General features: G+C 39.7%; 3 protein-coding genes across 3 annotated transcripts; 2 read left to right on the forward strand and 1 right to left on the reverse strand.

Annotated features, from left to right (window-relative positions):
- LOC107640996 lies at positions 4,239-5,423 on the reverse strand. The gene has a single exon (XM_016344502.1). The coding sequence runs from the start codon at positions 5,421-5,423 to the stop codon at positions 4,239-4,241; it is 1,185 nt and encodes a 394-aa protein (XP_016199988.1).
- LOC107640997 (zinc finger MYM-type protein 1-like) lies at positions 5,644-7,331 on the forward strand. The gene is made up of 2 exons (XM_016344503.1): positions 5,644-5,681; positions 6,269-7,331. The coding sequence occupies exons 1-2, from the start codon at positions 5,644-5,646 to the stop codon at positions 7,329-7,331; spliced, it is 1,101 nt and encodes a 366-aa protein (XP_016199989.1).
- LOC107640998 lies at positions 7,812-8,615 on the forward strand. The gene has a single exon (XM_016344505.1). It carries the CDS (start codon positions 7,812-7,814, stop codon positions 8,613-8,615), a length of 804 nt encoding a protein of 267 aa, XP_016199991.1.

The raw sequence follows: 9,258 nt of genomic DNA on the forward strand, positions 1-9,258 counted from the left end.
TTTGGACATGTTTTGTTTGTAATGATGACTTATTTTGTTTTTGTTTGGCCGAGTTATAGTCGGTTTGATGTTTTTGTGAACACTTGGTTCTTGTTTTGACTTAAGTTATGCATTGACTGTGGTTAGGTCACCTTGATGATATAGTTATTTTGATAGAATGGTGTATTAAAAAGTAGTCTAAGATAGGTGAACAAATAATCGGTTGCATTTGTTTGATTTGGGTGTCTGGCCTCATTAAAACCCTCCTTAGGTAAAAACCCATTTTGGGATAAAAAAAAAAACCTCTAAGGGAAAAAAGAGTACCTTCATTCGCAAAATGTACAATTTTATGATCTGTATAACTTTAGTGAAGAGATGTTCCAATTCCCTGAAATTGGATTGCCTTGTAATGTTTGTAGCTGGTAAGCCCCATTCTGAGCACTCTGGATACTCGGAATGGTCCCTCCCAATTTGCGGAGAGCTTTCCATGTGAAGGAGGTCGTCTGGCTTTCTCTGTTCGTCTGAGGACTAAGTCACCCTCCTCGAATGTCCTCGGCACCACCTTCTTATTATGCTTTCTTTCTGCCAGTTGTTTCTGGGCTCTCTGCTTAATGGCGGCGATTTTCCTGTCTTCTTCTGCGAGGTCAAGCTCGGTGTTTCTTGCGTTTGTGTTATGTAGTTCGTCGTATAGTTCGGTTCTCAATGTGGGAATTCCGACCTCTACCGGGATTAACGCCTCCGACCCATAGACTAGTTTGAAGGGTGTTTCGCCCGTGGTGGTTTGTATTGTGGTGTTGTAGCTCCACAATACTTCTGGAATTAGCTCCGCCCATTCTCCTTTCGCATTATCGAGCTTTTTCTTTATTGCCTGCATTATAACTCGGTTAGCAGCCTCGGCTTGCCCATTAGTTTGTGGGTGTTCGACCAGCTAAAATGATGCTGTATATTAAAATTACTTAGAAATGAGCCGAGCTTATTATCTGTGAATTGCCTACCATTGTCTGATATTATTTCCTTTGGTATTCTGAATCGACATATGATGTTTTTCCAAATGAAAGATCGTACCTTTTCGGCCGTTATTCTTACTAATGGTTGTGCCTCTATCCATTTGGAGAAATAGTCTATTGATACTAGGAGAAATTTTACCTGGCCTGGTGCTACTGGAAATGGGCCGAGAATGTCGAGCCCCCATCTGTGAAAGGGCCAGCTTACCTCCATGTTGTGTAATACCTCGGCGGGCTTCGTAGAGATGGCTGCGTGCTTCTGACATTTGTCACATGTCTTTACTTTTGTTATGCAATCCCTTTTCATGGTCGGCCAGTAGTATCCTGTTCGGACGATCTTTGCGGCGAGGGATCGTCCTCCGATGTGGTTTCCACACACGCCCTCATGAACCTCGTCCATTACCTCTTTTGCTTCGTCTTTGTCTAGGCATTTTAGTAATGCTTGTGAGAAGCCGCACCTGTATAGTTCTCCCGCTATGTTTGTGTAGAGACTCGCCTTTCGTTTGAAGTGTTGTGGGTTAAGTTCGTCTCTTGGTATGATACCTGCATTGATGTATTCAAGGAAAGGTGTTCTCCAATCGTGGAGATGGTCAATGCTTGTTATAGATAGTATTTCAATGCTAGGTTTTTTGAGTGTGAGTTGTGATAAAGCCGATGTTTGTGTGTCTGTTCTAGTGGCAGCAAGTTTAGATAGTATGTCTACTCTAATGTTCTTTTCTCTATGCACATGTAATGTTATGAATGAATTGAACTTTGAAATGAGATCCGTTGCTTTGAGCCAGTACTTCTCAAGCAAGGGATCTTTTACCTGGAATTCTCCTCGGATTTGTCGAACCACCAAGAGGGAATTGCAATATGCTGTCAGGCTATGTACCTGGAGATTGAGGGCGAGCTTTAGCCCTGCTATGAGTGCTTCGTACTCGGCCTAATTGTTACTTGCCGAGAAGTTGAACTGGAGGGATTGCTCAGCTATCACCTTGTCTCCTTCTTTAAGGACTATCCTAGCTCCGCTTCCTCCTCGGCTTGACGCCCCATCGACGTGAAGTTCCCATGGCTTGTTGTGGTGGTGTTCGTCAGGTGTTAGCTCGGAAATGAAGTCTGCTAGGATTTGTGCCTTCAGGGCCGGCCTTAACTGGAATTGGATATCGAACTCGGAGAGCTCAACAGACTATTTGGTTAGTCGTCCAGCCAGTTCTGGTTTGGTCAATATCTGCCTTAATGGTTGATTTGTTCTTACAATTATTGTGTGGCTTTGGAAGTAGTGCCTGAGCCTTCTTGCTGTTACTACTAGTGCTAAGGCCAGCTGCTCTATTCTCGGATATCTTTGTTCTGTTTGTTGCATGACTCTGCTGACGAAATACACTGGCCGTTGTATTTTTCCTGTCTCAATGACAAGAGCCGAGCTTATAGAGTAATTGGAAGCGGACAAATATAAATATAAAGGTTTACCGTCCTCTGGTCTTTGCAGTACTGGTGGTGATGATAAGAAGGCTTTGAGTTCGATGAATGCTGTCTCACACTCTTTTGTCCACTCGAACCTTTTATTCTTTGATATCGTCTGGAAGAAGTGATAAGATCGGTTTGACGCTGCCGGTAAGAATCGGGACAGAGCCGCTACCCTTCTTGCCAACTGTTGCACCTCCTTTATTGTTCTAGGGCTTGCCATGTTGAGTACTGCGTCACATTTTTCAGGATTTGCCTCGATTTCCCGTGATGTCAGCATGAATCCGAGGAATTTGCCTCCTTGCACCCCAAAGGCGCATTTCTCTGGGTTTAGTCTCATGTTGTATGCTCGGATTCGCTTAAATATTTCTCTGAGGTCATCGTAGTGGGACCTATTCGGGGTAGTTTTGGTGACCATATCATCAACGTAGATCTCTATGTTCTGACCTATTTGGTCACGGAAGACCTTGTCCATTAAGCGCTGGTATGTTGCACCTGCGTTCTTTAGACCAAATGGCATTACTTTGTAACAAAAATTTCCATGTTCAGTTATGAAGGCTGTTTTGCTTTAGTCTTCTGGGTGCATGAGAATCTGGTTGTAACCAGAGTATGCATCCATGAAGCTTAAGCTTTTGAAGCTTGATGCATTGTCCACAAGCTTGTCAATGCTTGGCAAAGGGTATGCATCTTTAGGACATGCCTTGTTCAAATCTGTAAAGTCGACGCACATGTGCCATCTACCTGAGTTTTTTCTTACCATTACCACGTTAGATAGCCATGTGGTAAATCGGATTTCTTTAATGAAGTTTGCACTGAGAAGCCTTCTAGTCTCTTCTAGGGCTGCCTTTGATTTTTCTGCTCCGAGATTCCTCTTTTTCTGAGCTATAGGCCGGACTGCTTTGTCAGTGGCGAGTTTGTGGCAGATGATGTTTGGGTCTATCTCTGGCATATCTGCCGGAGTCCAAGCGAAGAGGTCGGCATTGGCTTGTAACACCCTTATAAGTTCTGTTCTTTCTTGTCCTTGGAGCGCTTGGCCGATGTATGTGACATGCTCCGATTTGGACGTCAGCGGAACCTTCTGGAGCTCGTCCGCTGGCTGAGGTCTTTCTCTGGTGTCTTCTCTGGGGTCAAGATCTGCTAGGGATAATACCTTGTTTGTGCTGTGAATTGCTTTGACTTCTTGTTGGAACTCTTGTCTTGTGGCCGACCTTTTCAGGCTTGCGTTATAGCATTGTCGAGCTTGTTGGCAGTCTGAGTGGAGTGTAGCTATCCTGCCGTCCTGTGCCTGAAATTTAACACATAGATAAAGAGTAGATACTACTGCCCTGAACATATTCAGAGCAGGTCTTTTGAGAATAATATTGTAAGGGCTTGGGCAGTCAACTATTAGATATTGTATATCAATAGTTCATGACAATGAGTCCTCTCCCATCATCGTTTTTAACCATATGTAACCTTTAATTGAGACTCTTTCTCCGGAGAACCCTACTAGTTCTCCAGATGAGGGTTGCATGAGTTTTTCAGATAATTTCATTTTTAAGAAAGTAGAGTGAAAAAGAACATCTGCACTGCTACCTGGGTCCAAAAGGACTTTTCTTACCAGTAACTCGCCTGTTTGGATGGAAATTACCACTGGATCGTCCGAGTTTGGTGCCGCAGAGCATATATCTGTCTGGATGAAAGTAATATTGAGGTCGGGCACACTTTTATTGTTTTGTGGTGTTGTTCCTTCGATTGCTAGCATTGCGCGGTAGCTTCATTTTCGCACCGAAGTCGTTTCACCTCCCCCGGCGAATCTTCCGGATATACAATTTATGATGCTTTGGGGGGAGTGTTGTTTGACCATTTGTTGTCCTTCTTGTGCCCTGTAGCTTGATGACGTTCTTCTCGGTCCTTGTTACCTTCTTTGTACCTTCTTTCTTCAATATATTTGTCAAGGAGGCCTTGCCGATCTAGTCTCTCTAGCAGATCTTTAGCTATCACGCATTCGTCAGTTGTGTGTCCATACTTCTGATGGAAAGCGTAGTGTTTGCTTTTGTCGATGAATCGCTGGTCCTGGTAGCTTCCTGCCCTTGCTGGTGGTTTTATGATTTTGGCGCTGAGGATTTCTTTAATTATCTTTTCCCTCTTTGTGTTGAATTTGGTGTAGTTGTCGAATTTTGGGGTCAGTCTGAAGGGTTTTTTGGAGTCTTTGATATTTGCCGACCTTGTGGCTCTGTCATCCTTTTTCTTTGGTTGTTTTCTCTCCGTTCTTTTGGCTTCGCAGAGCTCTTCAATCTCCATCTGTCCTGCTGCCCTTTCTCGGAATTCTTCCAAAGTCTTCGGCTTAGTTACCGCGATTGTCTCTTTGAATTTTCCGGGTCGGAGTCCGGCCTTCAGGGCATGCAGGTGGACGGCAGGATCCAGATCGGGTATCTCCATTGTTGTTTCTGCAAATCTGGTCAGATAGTCTTTCAAGCTTTCTTGGGGACCTTGGCGGATGGTGCCGAGGTAGTCTGATCCGTGTACATATATCCGTGCTGCAGCGAAGTAGTCTATGAAGGATTTTGCCAGTTCTTCAAAAGAAGATATCGAACCTGCAGGTAGTTTTGAAAACCAAAGTAGCGCAGCGCCGTCAAGGTAAGTAGGAAAAGCTCTGCAAAGAACAGGTTCATTATTAGGGCCATTAAAGAACATCATAGATTGAAATTTCTTAATATGAGGCCGGGGGTCACCAATCCCCTTATATGGCTCGAGTGAAGAAGGCAGTGTGAAATTTTTTGGCATCTGGTAATTGGTGATTTCCTCAGAGAACGGGTTGTCCAAGGTCAGTTTCTCCTTTGGTGGGTTGACACTTAGTAGGTTTGCGTTGCCTTTTCCTTTGGAACCATTCTCCTCACATTTACTAGCGTTGTTTTGGGTGGATAGTTCGGCAAGTCTTTTGACTTCAGCTTGCAGCTCGGCCATCTGGGCCATGAGTTCGGCCTGAGTGAGTTGGTGGACTCCATTATCGGCCATGTTCGAAGGTTGAGAAATCCTGCGTAAAAAAGAAATGCCAAGTGCGATATAAAAAGGTAATGGGGTTAAATTAACTTTCGGGCCCCACGATAGGCGCCAAATGTTTCGTCCAGAGTGAGCCGAGGTATTCAATGCCTAGGTCGGCTGCTTGACTTCCGGGAGGAGCTATGTCTCGTCCAGGGAGTAGTGTTATAAGGAAACCTCGGCCTCTTGAAACACGATGGCGGGAGTACCTGCAAAGAGCACTCCAACGCTCAAGTAAGAATGAGAATTATCCGAGAATAAATGAAATAAACTAGAGCGAGTATGTGTAACCTGAGCCTTTGTGAGTTTGCTTGGTTCTGTTTTATAGACGATTGTGGGTTTATATTGTTGGGTTTGTTCCGATATTCTTGGTGAGTTCCGTTTGTTAGTAACGGGCTGAAGATAGGATCTGACTTGCGTGTGACTCAGGGGCGCAGGTACATAGAAGAAAAGGGGGGCAATGCCCCCCCCCCCAAATTTTAGTTTTTAGTTTAAACAATCATTCTCCAATCTCCATCCCCTTTTTTTATTTCCCCAGCATACAACAGTTTCTCTCTCTTCCACTTTTCGCTTTGGCTTTCCAAAATTTCAGGTAACAATTTTTTCTATTCTTCTTCTTCTTTATCTCTTTAATTTTCTTATCTTTTACAGTTTTACCTCTTTAACTCTTATTTTTTTTATTTTTTGCAGATTAAAAAAAGATAGTAGTTTAACAAGTAATTTTTCACTCCTCTTTCTCAAAAAAAGGTTCTATTTTTATTCTTTTTTATATATTTAGTTATTTACTTAATTAGTTAATTTATTATTATTTGTTAATTAAGGAATAGCTCAAAGCGTCCACGACTTCTTCCAAATCAACTGGATATTTTTCGTTTGGAAAGAGATCCTGGAATGCGACCAATGATTTGGAAGTTTCCTCCAAATAAAAGAGATGAAATCCGTCGGGCTTATATTAAAGTTGGGCCAAATCAACCAATTCTTGGTAATTATCCATTTTCTGGTGATAAAAGTCATCGTCGCTTTCAAGCTTCATGGTTTAAATTGTTTCCATCTTGGTTAGAATATTCTATAGAAGATGATGCTATATATTGTTTTCCGTGCTTTCTTTTTGCTAAGGAACCTTCAATCAATACGGGTTCAAATGCTTTTATTGAGAATGGTTTCAGGAATTGGAAGAAAGTAAATAGTGGAAAAGAATGTGCTCTTCTGAATCACATTGGCAAAGGTCCTAACTCATTCCATCATAAGGCACTGAAATCATGTGATGATTTGATGAAACAATCACAACATATTGAGAGACTTCTTCATAAGCAAACATCAGAAGAGATTGAAAAGAATCGAATTCGACTAGGAGCATCTATAGATTGCATTAGATGGTTGACATTTCAAGGTTGTGCATACAGAGGACATGATGAAAGCCAAAGTTCAAGCAACAGAGGTAACTTTTTGGAAATGTTGAAATTTTTGGGATCTTACAATGAAAGAGTGAAAAAGAACGTTTTGGAAAATGCTCCAAAAAATGCTAAATATACTTCAAATGATGTCCAAAAAGAAATTCTACATATTCTTGCTACTAAGGTGAGAAATTCAATTAGAGAAGAGATTGGAGATGCCAAATTTTGTATTATTGTTGATGAAGCTAGAGATGAATCTAAAAATGAGCAAATGGCCATTGTTTTGAGATTTGTTACTCTAGATGGTTTTGTTAAAGAGAGATTTTTTGATCTTGTGCATGTCATTGATACTTGTGCAACAACTTTAAAGAAAGAATTGATTTCTGTCCTTTCTCATTATAATCTCCAAGTTGAAAATATTAGGGGTCAATGGTATGATGGTGCTAGCAACATGCGGGGTGAGTGGAATGGTTTGCAAGCTGTTTCTTAAAGATTCTCCACAAGCATACTATGTGCATTGTTTTGCTCATAGGTTACAATTAGCATTGGTGGCAGCTTCAAGAGAGGTACTTCAAATTCATGAATTTTTTACTCAATTAAACTCTATTGTCACTATTGTTAGTGCTTCTTCAAAAAGACATGATCAATTACAAGAAGCTCAAGCAATTGAAAATGCAAACTTGGTTGCTCAAAATGAATTAGAAACAGGCAAAGGTGCGAATCAAATAAGCACTTTACAAAGAGTTGGGGATACTCGATGGAGCTCTCACTTTAATTCTATTTGCAGTTTGGTAAAAATATTTACTGCTACCAATATTGTTCTCAATAATATCATTGAAGACGGGACAACTTATGCACAAAGAGGTTAGGCTTATGGTGTTAGTAAAATATTATTGTCATTTGAATTTGTTTTCACTTTGCACTTGATGAAAGAGATTATGGGAATCACTAATGTTTGATGAAAGAGATTATGGGAATCACTAATGTTCTTTGCCAAGCACTGCAACAACAATCTCAAGATATTCTTAATGCAATGCATGTTGTTTCTACATCAAAATTACTTCTTCAACAATTAAGAGATGGTGGATGGTGCAATTTTCTTGCAAATGTTAAAGATTTTTATGAAAAACATGAAATTGAAGTCCCTAATATGAGTGCACAATATGTTTTTGGAAGAGGTCGATCTCGTCAACCAAGTGTGACAGTTGAGCATCATTATCGAATAGATGTATTCTTGGCAACAATTGACTCTCAAATACAAGAGTTGAATAGTAGATTTAATGAGCAAACAATAGAGCTTTTGACTTTGAGTTGTGCTTTGGATCCTAAGGACAATTTCAAATCATTTAATATTGAAGAAATCAGCAAGTTAGCAGAGAAGTTTTATCCCCTTGACTTTCCTTCTAATGAGCTAAATATTTTGAAATCTCAGTTGCAACATTATCAGCATGATATACCAAATCATTTGAAAGGTATTGGTACACTTTCTGAATTGTGCAACAAGTTGAAAGAAACGGGAAAATCAAGAACTTATCACATGGTTGATAGATTAATACGTCTTGTTTTGACTCTACCAGTGTCTACAGCAACAACAGAAAGAGCTTTTTCAGCAATGAAAATTGTTAAGACAAGACTCCGAAGTAAGATGGCTGATGAATTTCTTGCAGACAATTTGGTCATCTATATAGAAAAAGAATTAGCAGCTATTTTCGACACAAATTCAATTATAGATGATTTTGAAAATAGAAAAAAACGTCGAATAGCCTTTTCATGATACAAAATTGTAAGTGGTAATTTTATATATTATTGTCTTACTTTGATTGAGATTAGATATTTATTTTTTTTTAATTTTATCAATAGAAATAGTAATATAAAATATAACACCGCCCCCTCTAAATAGTTAGCCTAGCTCCGCCCCTAGTGTGACTGTGATCAAGTTACGTTTGAGGTCTGCTCTTAGTGCCGAAATATTTGGTCGGTTAGCTGAGAAGGATAGCTGCCGAATTTTTAGAGATACACATCAGCTACATTTATTTTATTTATTAAAATAAAAAATTCTAGTTGTTGTCGTTCTAGCAGTGCTAATTGCGTTATCATGGTATGTTAAAACTTAAAAAGCATCGGAAAAATAAAATAGTAAGTGTGGTCAATATAAGAAAAAATACAAAATTAATTTTAGAAAATAAAACTATAATTAAACACAAAAATCGAAGAATGTCAATGTGCTTTGATTGGGTACCAACCTTGTGGATATTTTAGCATTTATTATAAATTTTCTTTTGGATTACAAATATTTTAGCATTCGAAAAATCAAGGAGTTCTTTTTTTTAATGTATTTCAAGAATTTGTTTTGGTAAGTTTTATGAACAAGAATTTTTTAAATAATTTTTTTTAAAAGATAAAAATAATTTTATGTT

Source organism: Arachis ipaensis, chromosome B05 (genome assembly GCF_000816755.2).
Source record: "Arachis ipaensis cultivar K30076 chromosome B05, Araip1.1, whole genome shotgun sequence".
Classification (NCBI taxonomy): domain Eukaryota; kingdom Viridiplantae; phylum Streptophyta; class Magnoliopsida; order Fabales; family Fabaceae; genus Arachis; species Arachis ipaensis.